This window comes from Zea mays, chromosome 3 (genome assembly GCF_902167145.1).
Source record: "Zea mays cultivar B73 chromosome 3, Zm-B73-REFERENCE-NAM-5.0, whole genome shotgun sequence".
In the NCBI taxonomy this organism is placed as follows: domain Eukaryota; kingdom Viridiplantae; phylum Streptophyta; class Magnoliopsida; order Poales; family Poaceae; genus Zea; species Zea mays.
Window position 1 is genome coordinate 136,733,695 of NC_050098.1, and position 17,502 is coordinate 136,751,196.

The window sequence follows — 17,502 nt, forward strand, 5'->3', positions numbered from 1 at the left end:
TCGTACTTTCGTGTATTTGGGAGCAAGTGCTACATTCTAGTAAAGAAAGGTAGAAATTCTAAGTTTGCTCCCAAAGCTGTAGAAGGGTTTTTGTTAGGATATGACTCAAATACAAAGGCGTATAGAGTCTTCAACAAATCATCGGGTTTGGTTGAAGTCTCTAGCGACGTTGTATTTGATGAGACTAATGGCTCTCCAAGAGAGCAAGTTGTTGATTGTGATGATGTAGATGAAGAAGATGTTCCGACGGCCGCTATACGGACCATGGCGATTGGGGAAGTACGGCCACAGGAACAAGATGAACGAGATCAACCTTCTTCCTCAACTATGGTGCATCCCCCAACCGAAGATGACGAACAGGTACCTCAAGTGGAGGCGCCTGATCAAGGGGGAGCACAAGATGATCAAGTGATGGAGGAAGAAGCGCAACCGGCACCTCCAACCCAAGTTCGAGCGATGATTCAAAGGGATCATCCCGTCGATCAAATTCTGGGTGACATTAGCAAGGGAGTAACTACTCGATCTCGATTAGTTAATTTTTGTGAGCATTACTCCTTTGTCTCTTCTATTGAGCCTTTCAGGGTAGAGGAGGCCTTGCTAGATCCGGATTGGGTATTGGCCATGCAGGAGGAGCTCAACAACTTCAAGCGCAATGAAGTTTGGACACTGGTGCCTCGTCCGAAGCAAAATGTTGTGGGAACCAAGTGGGTGTTCCGCAACAAACAGGACGAGCACGGGGTGGTGACGAGGAACGAGGCTCGACTTGTGGCAAAAGGTTATGCCCAAGTCGCAGGTTTGGACTTTGAGGAGACTTTCGCTCCTGTGGCTAGGCTAGAGTCCATTCGTATCTTGCTAGCATATGCCGCTCACCATTCTTTCAGGTTGTACCAAATGGATGTGAAGAGCGCTTTCCTCAACGGGCCAATCAAGGAGGAAGTGTACGTGGAGCAACCCCCTGGCTTCGAGGATGAACGGTACCCCGACCATGTGTGTAAGCTCTCTAAGGCGCTCTATGGACTTAAGCAAGCCCCAAGAGCATGGTATGAATGCCTTAGAGACTTTTTACTTGCTAATGCTTTCAAGGTTGGGAAGGCCGATCCAACTCTTTTTACAAAGACATGTGATGGTGATTTGTTTGTGTGCCAAATTTATGTCGATGACATAATATTTGGTTCTACTAACCAAAAGTCTTGTGAAGAGTTTAGCAGGGTGATGACGCAGAAATTCGAGATGTCGATGATGGGCGAGTTGAACTACTTCCTTGGGTTCCAAGTGAAGCAACTCAAGGACGGCACCTTCATCTCCCAAACAAAGTACACGCAAGATCTGCTAAAGCGGTTTGGGATGAAGGACGCCAAGCCCGCAAAGACTCCGATGGGGACCGACGGACACACCGACCTCAACAAAGGAGGTAAGTCCGTTGATCAAAAAACATACCGGTCAATGATAGGTTCTTTGCTTTATTTATGTGCTAGTAGACTGGATATTATGCTTAGCGTATGCATGTGTGCTAGATTTCAATCCGATCCTAAGGAGTGTCACTTAGTGGCGGTGAAGCGAATTCTTAGATATTTGGTTGCTACGCCTTGCTTCGGGCTCTGGTATCCAAAGGGGTCTACCTTTGACTTAGTTGGATACTCAGACTCCGACTATGCTGGATGTAAGGTCGATAGGAAGAGTACATCGGGGACGTGCCAATTCTTAGGAAGGTCCCTGGTGTCATGGAACTCAAAGAAACAAACATCTGTTGCCCTATCCACCGCTGAGGCCGAGTATGTTGCCGCAGGACAGTGTTGCGCGCAACTACTTTGGATGAGGCAAACCCTCCGGGACTTTGGCTACAATCTGAGCAAAGTCCCACTCCTATGTGACAATGAGAGTGCTATCCGCATGGCGGAGAATCCTGTTGAGCACAGCCGCACAAAGCACATAGACATCCGGCATCACTTTTTGAGAGACCACCAGCAAAAGGGAGATATCGAAGTGTTTCATGTTAGCACCGAGAACCAGCTAGCCGATATCTTCACTAAGCCTCTAGATGAGAAGACCTTTTGCAGGTTGCGTAGTGAGCTAAATGTCATAGATTCGCGGAACCTGGATTGAATTATAGCATACATGTACTTATGCTTTTGATCATGTTCCTTTTGCATTTTGTTGCTTATTATGGTGCTCAAGTTGTACAAACACTCCCTGGACCTCACAAGTCTGTTGCAAAGTGATGCACATGTTTAGGGGGAGATGTGTTACAACTTGACCCTTTGAGACTAACCATGTACTTGAGTTTGATAATTTAGTCTCGAAGGAGGATTGAAAGGGAAAAGGTGGACTTGGACCATGAAAGACTTCCACTGCACTCCGATGAGAGGGTAACTAATTCCAAGTTCATCTCATGAAATCTTATTGCCATTTGCTCTTAATTGAAGACTTTGGTGAGGCAATGGGGTTAAAAGGGCCAAGATTGATCCCGTTTTGGTGCTTGATGCCAAAGGGGGAGAAAATAAAGGCCAAAGCAATAAATGGATCAGCTACCACTTGAGAAATTTTGAAAAAGTATAATAGAGCTTTTGGTTTGCCAAAACTCTTATATTGTCTCTTTTGTCAAAAGTTGGCTTCTTGTGGGGAGAAATGTTGATTATGGGAAAAAGGGGGAGTTTTTGAAATCCGTGGTCAAATTCTTTGGAATGACTCTCTTTATGCTTCAATATGTGTGTTTGACTTAGAGATAGAGATTTGAGTTTGATTTGCAAAAACAAACCAAGTGGTGGCAAAGGATGATCCATATATGTCAAAATTGAATAAAACTCAAAGTTAGTTTTTATTTGAAGTAGTTTTGCACTTGTTCCACTTGCTTTATGTTGTGTTGGCATAAATCACCAAAAAGGGGGAGATTGAAAGGGAAATGTGCCTTTGGGCCATTTCTAAGTATTTTGGTGATTGAGTGCAAACACAAGTGCTTAAATGTGAAAATATGCCCATGGATGAACAAAGTGCAAATCACAAGTTAAGGTATGTTTCTAAGCCTTAGTACATTGGTTTTGTGTACTAATATTCTTGTCTAAGTGTTAGAAACAGGAAGAAGAAGAGGAGTGGAGGGCTGCTTCGGGCTGGGGCACCGGACTGTCCGGTGTGCACCGGACAGTGTCCGGTGCGCCAGACCAGCGCGGAGCAAACCAGCCGCTCTCGGGTTTTTCTCCGACGACTTCGGCTAAAATTCACCGGACTGTCCGGTGTGCACCGGACTGTCCGGTGAGCCAACGGTCGGCCGGGCCAACGGTCGGCCGCGCGATCGGCGCGCGACACGTGGCCGAGCCAACGGTCGGAAGGAAGCACCGGACTGTCCGGTGTGCACCGGACTGTCCGGTGCGCTAGATCTGCAACGGTCGGCAACGGTCGGCTTCGCTGTTTATGGAAATAAATCGGGCACCGGACAGTGTCCGGTGTGCACCGGACTGTCCGGTGCGCCCGACGACAGAAGGCAAGGATAGCCTTCCAGATGTGTTCTCAACGGCTCCTAGCTGCCTTGGGGCTATAAAAGGGACCCCTAGGCGCATGGAGGAGGACACCAAGCATTCCTTGAGCACTCTTGATCACTCACACATCAATCTTGCGCACTTGTTCGACATTCTAGTGATTTGAGCTCCGTTCTAGTGTGCTAGTCTCTTGAGCTCAAGTCTGGGTCTTGTGTGTGCGTATTCGCTGTGATCTTTGTGTCGTGTGTGAGTTGCTAATCCCTCCCTTGCTCTGTGATTCTCTGTGAACATCTTTTGTAAGGGCGAGAGGCTCCAAGTTGTGGAGATTCCTCGCAAACGGGATTGAGAAAAGAAAAGCAAGAACACCGTGGTATTCAAGTTGATCATTGGATCACTTGAGAGGAGTTGAGTGCAACTCTCGTCCGTTGGGACGCCACAACGTGGAGTAGGCAAGTTTTGTACTTGGCCGAACCATGGGATAACCACCGTGTCATCTCTGTGATTGATTTCTTGTGGTTATTGTGTTTTGACTCCTCTCTAGCCACTTGGCCATAATTGTGCTAACACTTAACAAGTTTTTGTGGCTTAAGTTTTGAAGTTTTACAGGATCACCTATTCACCCCCCCTCTAGGTGCTCTCACACCTCAAAAAAGGACATCATGAAAATGGGTAGGCTGCTAAATACTGAATTAATTAGCATAAGACGTCTGCCAGAAGAAAGTAATTTACTTTTCCAGGAACTTAATCTTCTTTCGAATCTATCAATAACACTCTGCCATTCACTATTTCGTAACCTACAATGAGTCATAAAAATCCTGAGATATTTGAAAGGTAATGAACCAATCCCGCAACCAAAAAGACGAGAGTAATTTAGATCATACTCCTTAGCTAAACCATAGCAAAAAATCTCGCTTTTGTGAAAGTTGATTTTTAAACCTGACATTTGTTCGAAAGCGGTCAGGAGTAATTTCACGTTACGCGCATGTTCCAAGTTATGATCCATAAAAACAACAGTATCGTCCGCATATTGAAGGATAGAAAGTCCCCCTTCCATTAGGTGAGGAACCACTCCCGCGAATTGGTTATCTTCCTTCGCTCTTGAAAAGAGTATCACCAACATATCCACAACTATATTAAAGAGAATAGGAGAAAGGAGATCACCTTGTCGAAGGCCCTCATGTGTAGTAAAGAAAGGCCCAATTTCATCATTAATTTTAATTCTGACATGTCCCCCAGAAACAATAGATTGAATCCAAGCACACCATTTCAGTGAGAAACCTTTCATTCGCAAAGCCTGTTGTAGGAATGACCATTTTACTTTATCATAGGATTTTTCAAAGCCAAGTTTTAGAATCAGGCCATTCAATTTTTCCTTTGCAGCTCATGAATAGTCTCGTGAAGCACGATTACACCTTCAAGGATATTGTGATCAGGCATAAATGCAGTCTGCGAGGGATTAATAAGCTTATCTGCAACCACCCCTATTTTGTTTGTTAGGACTTTAGTAATAATCTTAAAACTAACGTTAAGTAAGTAAATAGGTCGATACTCCTAGATTTTTGAGGCATTAATTTTTTAGGTAGAAGATTAATAACCCAAAATTCAAGCTATAAACTGGCAGGGTATCATTGTGAAAATCCAACTTCAACTAACACAATTTAATGTAAAAACACGTACCGATCCTCACCCACACCACTGGCCTCACACAATTGACAAGTTTGAATTCCTCTGGATTTCATGTCTGCTTGTACATGTGGACGCCTTTGGTAAAAAGGCAACTCCATGGACTGCGACAACAACTTTGCACCATATGTCTTCACTACATGCATATTAAATCAATCGAATGTAAGATTGCAAAAGCTTGAAATTTATATTTAAAAATCCTCAGTCTGTTTGCAGCATGGAGATCGAAACCCTTCGATATATATATATATATATATATATATATATATATATATATATATATATATATATATATATATATATATATATATATATATTGATTGTATATTATGAGCCCTGTGCTTCCACCTTCCAATAACTAGAGGAAGCCCATGTCAGACAGTGCAATCCGGTCGAGCAGGACCAGGTCCAGACGTCTATAAAAGAAAATCCGGAGTGCTAGGGATCAGTTTTCACGCCCCATCTCGATTCATTAGCGACGTCGGTTGCCCGATAGCGCACACGGCGGTGGACCCCTAACCGGTGGCCGCGGCTTCCCGACCTTGGCATGCGGTGGTGGCGGTTCCTCGATCCGAAGTAGAGGTGACGATTCTCAGGCCGGCGGCGGCGGCTCCCGATCCAGAGGGCGAGCGACGGTAGTGCCCTTGTGCGGGCAAGCGGCGGCGTCCCCAGGGCCCCGAGGCGGTGGCACTTTCAAGGCTGGCGAGCAAGCGGCACCCCTCGATGTGCGAGTAGCGACGACGACACACGAGGCGCGAGGTTCGAGCAACGTCACGGAAGGTGCAAAGTGCGCGCAACGACGATCGCGCATGACATCTTCCGATCCGGCGCAGTACGGGCGGCCCGAATGACGACATACATCTATGCATATGTCGTCGACGACATCCTCCGGCGACTACCTCCTCCGATTTGTGTTTTCTTTTCGATTATTGTGTTTTATGCCTACCACATGTATTATTTACGCTAAAAACTGTACGATTTTATGCTTAAACACAAAGTTCGTATATCAATTTGCTGCATGCATATTTTTTGTATGCACATTGGAAAGACAATTTCTTAATTTATGTTTTTCGTAATTTACGCGCATGCAATGGAAACTCCCACGATTTTGCCATAATTTTTGGATCTGTATAAAAATAGAAACCGCATGCATGCGGCTGCTATATTTTTCGGATCTGTCATAAAAATAGGATCTTAGTAACAACCTACTAGAGCTATTAACCTCTCACATTGACTCGGTATTTGCGCTTATAATTGAGGGATTTTATGCTAAAAACTTAAGGTTTTTACGCTCCACCCGGAGATACGTCCACCAGTGAACAACATGCCAGATTTTTTACGCAGTGTAACGAATTGCATAAATACCTACACCGTGTAGTATAATTTGTATCAGTATATATCATAAACTAGTTCTAATGTGTTTAGTCGCATGACTGTTAGAGGGATCCTATATTTACGAAGAAAATAAAACATTAAATGCGATTTTTTGTTTTTATGCATGCAATTCATTTCCTTTCATTGCATATTCTTTTCATCATAAATTTGTATGCATACAGTTGGTAACATATTTTTACGCAGTATACCGAATTGTATAATTATCTACATAATGTAGCATATTTAGTATCAGTATATATCATAAAATGGTCATTACGAGTCTAGCTGCATGGCTGTTGCAGCGATCCTAAATTTATGGAGGAAATAAAGCACTTAAAATAGAAACCGTCACACATATCTTTCCTAAATTTACGCGCATGCAAGGGAACGTGTTTGACTCATGCATGCATTTTGTCATTTGGATCTGTATAACCGCATGCATGCGACTGCGATGTTTTCGGATCTGCCATAAAAATAGGATCGTAATAACAACCTACTAGAGCTATCAACCTCTCACATTGGCTCGGTATTTACGCTTATAATTGAGGGATTTTATGCTTAAAACTTAAGGTTATTACGCTCCAACCCGAAGATGCGTCCACCAGTGAACAACATGTCAGATTTTTTACGCAATGTAACGAATTGCATAAATACCTACACCATGTAGTATAATTTATATTAGTATATATCATAAACTAGATCTAATGTGTTTAGCTGCATGGCTGTTGGAGGAATCTTATATTTACGAAGGAAATAAAACATTAAATACGATTTTTTGTTTATATGTGTGTAATTCATTTCCTTTCATTGCACATTATTTTCATCATAAATTCGTGTGCATGCAGCTGGTAACAGATTTTTACGCAGTATACCGAATTGCATAATTATCTACACAGGGTAGCATATTTAGTAGCAATATATATATATATATATATATATATATATATCATAAAATGGTCCTTACGAGTTTAGCTGCATGGCTGTTGCAGCGATCCTAAATTTATGGAGAAAATAAAGCATTTAAAATAGAAACCGCCACACATATTTTTCCTAAATTTACGCGCATGCAAGGAAACGTGTTTGACTCATGCATGCATTCTTTTTTTTGCGCGCACAGACTTGGACGCGAGTGGTACAACCGACAGCCTGGTCTAGTCGATGCGCTGGGTTGAACCAGGTTGCAGGGGTGATCGGCCTGGGCTTCCTTTAACTATTGGAAGCCCAGAGCTCCTGTTATACCTTCCCTATATATACGATTTGGAATAGAGCTCCTTGGAACACTTGACCGGCTTTGGACGAGGAAGCTGCTTAGGATATCTGAAGTGGAGAAAGGCTAGTGAGGCTCAGGCAGCGTGGACGATCGAAAGACACAAACTTTTGAGGCCTTGTTCGGTTATTCCTATCCCATATGGATTGAATGGATTAAAAAATTATGAAAGATTTTGACTTGTTTGAGATTGAAAACCACTCAATCTCACCCAATCCATATGGATTAAGAGCAAAACGAACAAGCCTCGAAGGACCACCGTTGATACGAGAGAAAGAGAGAGAGAGAGAGAGAGAGAGAGAATGAAGAAATGTGAGCGATGGGGAAGAAAGAAAGACTCGGAAACAAGGTAGATGTTGTCGATGTGCAAGACCTGGACAAATTTTTATCGTGTTAGAGCGGCTTGCAGCGCATTCGACGCAACTTGCTCTACCAACGAGCCGAGTTAGCATCTCTGGGCTCAGGTCCACTGAACCCACAAAATTCTAATGCTTTGGGCCTAAACTCAACCTAAAGGACTAGCTTAATTATTAGGTAAGGGTTGCATGGACCTCATATTTTGGGTTTTCCACTATTAATTACTGGTGTGGGACTAAACCCAACAATCTCTAATATCACACATTGGACCCAACTCTTTACATACATATCCTCATGTGATCTCTTAAATACATTATCTAGGCCTCGAGAGTGTAATGGTCTATGTCAGACACAAACCATCAAGCTACAACGTTAACCCGAGACAACAATGCTACTATAAGGATGGAATGGAACGCCCTTGACCAATTAATTAGGAAAGATAGTGAGGGATAACCTTACCCGAAAGGGGCAAAAAGGAAGTGAATCGCTGCAAACATAGTGCTAACTGTAATTCCTATGATGGGTTAGAAACCATGAAAAAAGGCCTATGCTTTCTTTTCCTTGAAACCGTAGTAGCAGGTCTTGTCAAGCTAGTGGAACTTTGTAAAGGCCTCGTAGTGTGCCCTCACTAACTCACCTTGGAAGTATTTAACAGTCCGATCAGCCCGAGGTGAAAAAGTGAACACAGTTTGCGGGTAAAGGTGCGCAAACTCTGCAGAGTGTAAAACTGTTATATCAGCCTGCTGAGAGCACCTAGAGAGGGTGAATAGTTGATCCTGTAAAAAACAGTTCAACAAGGCAAACTTGGACTAATATTGGATTAGTGAAGCCAAGTTCGAATGAGGATTATGAGCGTAGTAAACTTATTCACTTATTTGCTCTTCACTAAGTGAGTATTAAACTTAGAGCCATAATGTAAGTGAAGTGAATAGAGAGAAAATCGAAGTAGGATAAAGACACGTAACACAACGATTTTTATCCCGTGGTTCGGTCAAGTAGAATACTTGCCTACTCCACGTTGTGGCATCCCAACGGACGAGGGTTGCACTCAATCCCTTTCAAGTGATCCAAAGATCAACTTGAATACCACAGTTCTCTTTATCTCAACAATATCCCATTGTGAGGAATCTCCACAATTTAGAGTCTCTCACGCCTTACATAGATGATCTCAAATGAACACAAGAGTAAGGGGAATAGAAACACACACAAGAGCTAGAGTTGCACGCACACAAGTCAAGAAACGAGCACACGAAACAACACAACGGAGTCACAGCTCAAAGAAGTGCTCAAATCTCTATCACAATGAAACAAATGCGTGCTTGCGAAGTCTCGGCGTTGTAGGATGTTCAATAGGTGCTTGGTGTGGAGCTCCATACGCCTAGGGGTCCTTTTTATAGCCCCAAGGGACCTAGGAGCCGTTGGAGCTCCATTTAGAAGGCCCTGGTAGCCTTCTGTCCGCGGGTGCACCGGACTGTCCGGTGCACACCGAACAGTGAACAGTGCGCGGGCACAAAATCCTCTAATTGGTTACTTTCCTGTTTTGATGGACACCAGACCGTCCGGTGATCCTGTTGATCGTTTCTCCTGGCCGATGTGGCAGCTAGCCGTTGCGCGGCTGGCACACCGGACTGTCCGGAATTATAGCCGACGCAGGCTAAAAATCCCGAGAGCAGAGAGTTGGTCGAACCGTGCACCAGACTGTCTGGTGAGGGGCACCGGACCGTCCAGTGCTCTGCAGTCCAGCACCTTTTCTCTTTTTATTTCTTGTTCACTTTTGCTCCTTTTTTGGCTTGATTTCATAAAGTCCCTGGCACTTACACAAACATGATTAGCACACAAAACAATTGACTATGTGTCCAGAGCTTACCTTTTTACTTGGTCCATCTAGATTTGCACTATGTCCTCATCAGAGTCCAATTTGCTTCATATACCTTTGCTTATACATCATGTTAGTTCATACATAATGTGTTGTGCATCTAATCACCAAAACAATATAGAAATGGCTCAAGAGCACATTTCCCTTTCAGTTGCTTATGGCCATTAGCGGCTCGGGCCTCTTGCGTGATTAATTGATGGAATTAAATTTAACATGTCATACATTGCATTGTGAGATTTTTCATTATGATCTATTATTTAATTGGGATGGTATTTACTTATACTTAGTAACTGCTAATAAAATTTTGATGAACAAAATTAAAAGCAATGCTCAGTGTTAATCATTATCTTTGATAAGCCTTACACTACATTTTTACCACACTTGCTGAGTGATGGCCGTATGATAGCTCATCCTTGATATAATCACATCATGTCAAGAACAGGTACCGTCAGATAAAGATTGCTATGAAGACATGCTCGGAGAGGTCTAGGTCGTCGTCTCCTAGTCAACAATGGTTGTGGAGGATCGTTGTCGTTATATGGTGTATTTATTTAGTTATATTATACAAAAATTTTATTAAGTAATAAAGATGTGACATTATCTTATATACACTGAGTCACCATATGTGTGAAACTTGATCCTGACACACATATGAGATGTATTAGATTTGTCCTTAAATTCGGGTGTGACAATGGGGGAGTTGTAATCTCTCCCATTTAGTTAATCAGTGCTTTAATTGTGAAATTAAATCATTTGTAGTGTAATTATCAGACAACAATGTATACTATTGTACTACAAATATGGTAATATTTTTAAAAAACTTCAAAAATTGATGTATAAAAGGCAAATAACTCAGTTAAAGAGTAAATGAGAGCTAAATGGGAGGAATGGTCGGAGAGGAGGGGAATAGAGGGAAGAATAGTTGAGGGTATATTTAAATATGAATAGAAAGTACGAATAGGAGGATTTGCGAGGCAGAATGGTTGGATAAAGTCTTATCGCGCTCCACCTGCTGCTCCTGCAATTTATGACCAAACCCAATTCCCTTTGTGGAAAGCAAAAACACATCTATTACCTGAAAAAGCATATCATCTTTGCTGTCAAGTTGGGTTTTGATTCACAGATTACTATGTCATTGCTACTCAGACATAATGAGGTCGCATGTTGTCTATTTCCTGTTGTGTTTATTAAACTAAAGTTGCAATAATTACTGTTCTATTCAAAGTATATACAGTTTTTAGGCCTTATAGTAGAGGGCTGCAACTGCAGGGCGCGCGCCCAGTGATCAAGTTATGAATTATAGTACCATGCCGTAATATAGTATAGGTCATTTCGGGTTGTCAGATACATAAATGAACTAGCGGTTTAGTTCAACAAATAAACTAGCGGTCGACAAATATTCAAGAACGGAGGTAGTAATATTTATGTATTTAAAAAGTCAAAACGATATATAAATTGAAAAGAAGAGAGTAGCATTATATTCCTGGTTGAAAACCAGTTTGCATTGCAGTGACCACATCAATAATTAATGAGGGTAAGATATGACTGAAGTTCTGATCACACCTGACCGAATCCAAACACAAGTTTGAGGTGGTATTAAGATGGAAAATGAAAACACACCACACCAGAGTTTTTTATAACCGTTAGACCCAACATTATCGATCGATGTTCATCATAAAGACCGACCACAGAAACAAACAAGCACAGTAACCCTGCCTCTGTGAACAGGTTGTCCAAACATTCCTCCTCAAGCTAGTGCTCATGTTCATCATTTTGTTGTTTCACCGAGGAAATCTTCCCTCGTACTTGTGAAAGTACTCCTGCATGCATGCAACACGGCTCAGTGAGAACACCAAAAGGAAAGAAAGAAAGAACGAAAGAAAGAAAGGCTAACTAGGATATATATATATAATAATGTGCATGCATGACCTGTATGAGCTTCCTTATTTTCCCCCTGCAGAACCTCAGGTACTTCCCAATCCTCTCTTGTGTGCCGGGGATGTGTTTCTCTGACCGCATGATATTGTCCACGGCCTTGCGCACAACGAAACCACGGAGCTCTTCTGTTGTGAGGCTAGCTTGCTGGCCCCTTGTTTCCGCGATTTGTTTCGTCACGAACTCTTTCAGCGCGGTTCTAAACACCATCCGCGTCGTGGTCTGGCTGTTGCCATCACGAGCTTCTCTGGCCCTCATCACACCGCTGCCACCGGGTTGATCAGCGGCGGCCACAGAGCTGGCAGCAGCATGATGCCGAGTCGTTGCTTCAACTGTGTGAGACAAGATCGCAATGTGGCCGTCCCTAGGGTCAGTCGCTACCCTGAACGTATGAACCGGCAGGCCAGATGGAGTGGCTGCCTGCTGCTGCGGAATGGCTGCTGGTTGCTCAACCGAGTGGGACAAGAGCAACGGGAGGCCATGGCGAGGATCGATTGCTATCTTTAATACAACGACTTGTTGCCGGCTAGGTGGTTGGATTATGGCCATGGGTGTTTCTTGCTGAATGGGTGGCGGCCGCGGGGTGTGTAGAGATGCAGCTGCTGCTAGCCTTGGATCTCGACTGCGCCGGGTTGATTGCTCTGAAGCTCGACCGGCGGTGGCAGGAGCCGTGCCACTGCATGGAGGAGGACGTCGTCCGTTCATCTCAGCAACTTCTCCAGATGTCTGGCCTCTCCATCTCTCTGGACCTCCGCTTCTGGATCGAGTGACATCTCTGCAAGCACAAACAACTTAGAATCAACTATGCTGTATCTAGTTTTGGATCGCTGTAAAAGCTTTGAAGGTCTGTTGGTATTTGTGGATAACTTTTTCTATTTTTCAATTTCCATCTATGACATGTTGTTTGATGTTGAAATTATCATTTGATGATGCTAGAATGATTAAATTTTTGAAATGTGATAATTTTTTTGTTTTGTGTTGAATGCTAAAATTGTAGTAGTCGGACGAGTAATGGGTATCCGCCGGGTAGCGGGTACCCGATGGGTACGGGTGCAGATCAGTACCCACAAACATATATGGGTACGAGTATGTGTTGAACTTTGTCTTGCGGGTATGGGTTCATGAACCATATATCCGTGTCCAACCCGCCTGATTGCCATCCCTAGCAATGCTTATCGACCTCCCACTATGGGTTATCAAAGTTATTGATCAAATTCCTCATGCTTTCCTTTGAAGAGGTCACAAAGATGCCAAAGGCGATCACTATCTTGTAGCTTGGGGGAAGGTATATCGCTCACTGGAATTGTGAGAGCTCAAAATTTACATCCTCAAAGAGATCTATCGGGCTCTTTGTATGAAATGTTTATAACTTACCCGGACTAAACTAGATTGACCTTGGACGACTTCACCTATCCAAGTGCCTAAAATAGTGAGGGCCTTCTTCTCTATTGCTATGGTCTTAGTGGTGGGTAATGGAGCCACCACCTTTTTCTAGAATGACCATAGACTCCATGGACAACGTTTTGCTAATTTTGCTCCTAGGCTACATGTTGTGGTTCCCAAGCGCAGAGCTAACAGGAGAACTGACCTTGAGGCTTTAACTAATGATGCTTAGGTACATAATATCTAGGGCGCTCTCATAGTGTGTATCATCACAGATGGTCTCGAGTTATGGGACCTCCTCTCAAGTGTCGAGTTGTAGCCACAGTTTATGATTGTCATTCTTTTCGATTTGCTTGTAATCGTAAATATTATGCTAAGGTAGCCTATGAATGTTTCTTCCTTGGCTCGGTTCAGTTTGAGCCTTGTGAGCAAATTTGAAAGACATGTGCACTACGAAAATGTCGTTTCTTTATGTTGTTGGTGGAGCATAATAAGTGTTGGACAACTAACCACTTGGAGGGGCGAGGTGTACAAGCCTCTAGTCGATGATCAATGGCCACACAACCCTCATTTTCGTCAAAAATAGCCATGAACGACCATTTTCAATAATACCGAACGCTAACACCTACGGATTTTTGACCAAGAAATGGTCTCCACTAGAAATCCAAGAATGTGACCTATGGCAAGGAAACATATGTGGGGTGATGTGTATGAGCCTCTGGTCGATGATTAATAGTCACACAACCCCCATTTTTGTCGAAAATAGCCATGAACGACCATTTTCAATAATACTGAAGGTGAGATGATTGGAGCACCCAACGTCTTGTCTTCTATGTGACCAAGAGAAATAAAACATTGGTCATATTCTAGTCTCTCATTTTTTATCTAGAAAATTCTAGTTTCAATGCCTTAAGCAAGTGTGCTACACTTTTAGCCACTCAACCTGTTGATAGGTTGTTACTGAACTGGTGGTGTAGGTTTTCTGTTTCTCTAGACAAGCAGAGGCAGAAGGGCTTAAATACCTTAATTATCCTTGGAGCATTGATAGGTTTTAATCACAGAAATAGATGTGTTTTTGATGGGGTTTCTGCTATCTTGTCTACAGTTTAAGTATAAGCTAGTGAGGATCATATTCACTGGGAGCTAGCGAGAGTAGAAGGAATACCTTATTCACTTCTCTTATGAGGGCTTTTAATCTTATCACCTTAAGTCTTGTTATCATGTTTGTTGTAGCCTAGTTTTGTGACTTTGTTTCTGTTGAAACCTTATTTATTTCCTTGTTTCTATCCTCTGTTATGATGATGGTATCCTATATCCAGTCTATGTTAGACATCTTTTGTTCTTAATATAATGAGGTGCAACTCTCATGTGAGTTTGATAAAAAATATTTAATGCATTCTTGAGTAAGAGAATTGTTGGATTGAGTCTGATTGTCATCCTTATGTTTGACCTATTAGGAAGCTAGTTAGAACCAAGTATTGTAATTGGACATATCCTTGCAATAAGTTGTTAAATGTGGGGGGGGGGCAAAGTTGGTTATTAGATTCAGGTGCGAAGGTAAAAGGTAGTTAGGAAGTAAACTAATGAAGATTTAACACAAGATCAAAATGCTAATGATTGCATAGTTCATTCAAATGAAAAAAGATTGTGTACAACTATACCTGTGGGATTGGTTCGAAGCTCTTTCTGAAGATCCTTTGATTGCATCAGCCATGGGCCAGTTCTTGCCAACATATGTCATCATTTGGACCTTTCCTCAGTTGGTCTGACAAATTACAAGATTTTTACTATTTATTCAAATAAATGTCCCTGATAGGAGAAATAAAATTTGGAGATCTTTATGATGGATTATCTGATGAAACGAAGTCCCATGGTTATACTAAATTGTACAAGGTGATTAAATAGAGAACACTAACAATGCATAAGGAACGAACTACTCTGTTAGGAGATAATGAGTCCGCAAAGATCCTAGAGCTAAAAAACTTGATGATGGCAAAATGAAGCAACACGTGCATTGATTGCAAAGAAGTAAGAAATGTAATGACTTGACCTCTACATATCAATTTAGAGAGTTTACACCCAACATGAGTATCGGCTGACTATAAAAAGGAACACAAATTAAATGTTATAGGCTGAAACCTAGCCCATGGCCCAACTACACAGATTGGCCCATAAGAGGTGTATGATCCCCTAGAACCACCTACCATATGGGGCTAGTCGCTTTAGGAGTATAAACATAGCAAAAGAGAGCACCGATGATGGAATACATCTATACCATAAAAAAGATTTTTTTTGAACCAAACAACTATTTAGCTCATCTATGCCCTGTTCATCTTGCTAGCCATCAATCCATACTATTTCTAGTCTAGTTTGTTTTAGTTCTACCTAACTTACTTGAAATGTGAGGAACACGACACACTACCTCTCTCTCTCCCTCTCTCTCTCTGTCTCTGTCTCTCTCTCTCCTTCTCCTCCCTCTACCTCATCACAAGGCATCAACATAAGTACAACTGCAACCTTTTGTATCAAACTTTAATCCTCTCCCATGGTTATATGATATTAGATCTACAAATAGCAGTACTAAAAAGAACTTTTACTTGCAAATCTAGTACACACATGCAGATCTAGAAACTTACTTAATCATTCATAGAAAATTTGCTCAAGTACGACAAAATAGACAACTGTGAGGGAAATAAATTACCATAAAAGAAATAGGTAGCGGGTGTCGGGTGGAGGGAGAAAAGGAGGGAGATGAAAGACATAGAAAGAGTTAGACGAATTCGGCGAACATGACTTACCTTAAAACACCGGTCGTAAGAATCAAGCAGCCGGCAAGTGAAGGATGGAGGAAGAAAAGGAGGAAGAGGAAAGACAGGGAAAGAGAGCCCCTATCGATATATCGTCAGATATAAGCCTTGTCGTTACAATTATTATAGCTATAGCAGTAGTAACGTATTTTGACTAATACAGCCAAGCACCAGAGAGGCACAAGGTCCATGTTTGTTTCCTTTTACCTTTGTTTTACATTAGATTTAAATTTAATTTTCCTAGTCCTTGTACTTTTTATGCAGTATAATTAAAATATTTAACATAGCTAATTCAAAATTTGTTCCAACATATTTTATAAATTTTGATGTTTAAAATTAAATATTTCACATAAACATTAGTCAAACAACAAATATAGTGAACCTTCCTCTACTAAAATAATAAATTCAAAATGTTGGAATAAAACTCAAAAGGTATTGAAATAGTATCCAAAAGTTCAAAATGTGCACAATATATTGAAAGAAGAATGATCAATCATATCTTGAAGGTGATGGCTCGTAGGTGAAAAAAACGGTAAGGCGGCCAAGTATCCCTTTGTCGTCTTCCTCCTATTCCCCTTTGGCCCGCGTTGCTGCATCCGCTCTCCATGGGCCGCATCCTCTCGCATGCCACGGGGCTAGCGTTGCCTCTCCTTCGCGCGCGAGCTGGATCGGCTGGTCCTCGGGGGTTTCCGCGTCTAGCTCGGCCCATAGCAGCTGTCTGGATGCACCGCCGCGCGGATCGGGGGATATAAAAGGTACGAGTTTAGAGTTTTCGTTAGATTTCATTGGTGCTCATTCTTTCCCACATTTCGCATCGTTCCTCTCTCATCTCTGGTCTCTTCCATTCTCGACGTGTTCTAGCTTCTGTGGAGGTTGGGTTTCGTCCCCGGTTCGTCCTCCCATGGTCGAAGAGGAGTGGCCCCTCTCGGGTCACGCTTCTGTTGTGCTGTGGATGGATCCGAAGGGAAGGAACCCTAGCTGGGATCGTTGGGGGCAAAAGGATGCCCCCAAGGCTCTCAGTCGTGGGGAAAAAATCGGAATCTCAGCTGGAGATTGAAACCGACCACTGGATAAACTAAGATCAAGGAAGACATCATGACTTCTTCTTCTGATGATGGCGGACAATCAGGTATTCTCAAGTCCCCCCGCCCATTTTGAAAAAAGAGAATGAAATTGTTCGTCGTTTTTTCTGTCAAAAGTGTGGCGCGGAGGGGCATCATGCGAGAGATTGCTTTAAATCTTTATGGTGCGACATTTGTCGTAAAGAAACTCATAACACTGGTAGATGTGTTCTTCCCAAGCAAAACAAACCTTGTCTGCCTATTGTTGGTATGGCGGTGGATGGGTTAG

At 42.5% G+C, this 17,502-nt stretch overlaps 1 protein-coding gene across 1 annotated transcript; it reads right to left on the bottom strand.

Moving 5' to 3' along the window:
- Positions 1-11,456: 11,456 nt before the first annotated feature.
- LOC103650600 (uncharacterized) lies at positions 11,457-16,268 on the bottom strand. The gene is made up of 4 exons (XM_008676165.3): positions 16,144-16,268; positions 15,007-15,110; positions 11,957-12,737; positions 11,457-11,847 (listed from the first exon to the last, which is right to left on the bottom strand). Exons 2-4 carry the CDS (start codon positions 15,087-15,089, stop codon positions 11,809-11,811), a joined length of 903 nt encoding a protein of 300 aa, XP_008674387.1. The 5' UTR covers positions 15,090-15,110; positions 16,144-16,268; the 3' UTR covers positions 11,457-11,808.
- Between the last annotated feature and the right edge of the window lie 1,234 nt (positions 16,269-17,502).

Excerpts from the sequence above, each read along its gene's own strand:
- LOC103650600 (XM_008676165.3), bottom strand. The coding sequence starts at position 15,089 with ATGATGACATATGTTGGCAAGAACTGGCCCATGGCTGATGCAATCAAA. Across the intron at positions 12,738-15,006 it reads GCTTCGAACCAATCCCACAG|AGATGTCACTCGATCCAGAA; the intron begins GTATAGTTGTAC and ends TTGTGCTTGCAG. Across the intron at positions 11,848-11,956 it reads AAATAAGGAAGCTCATACAG|GAGTACTTTCACAAGTACGA; the intron begins GTCATGCATGCA and ends GCATGCATGCAG.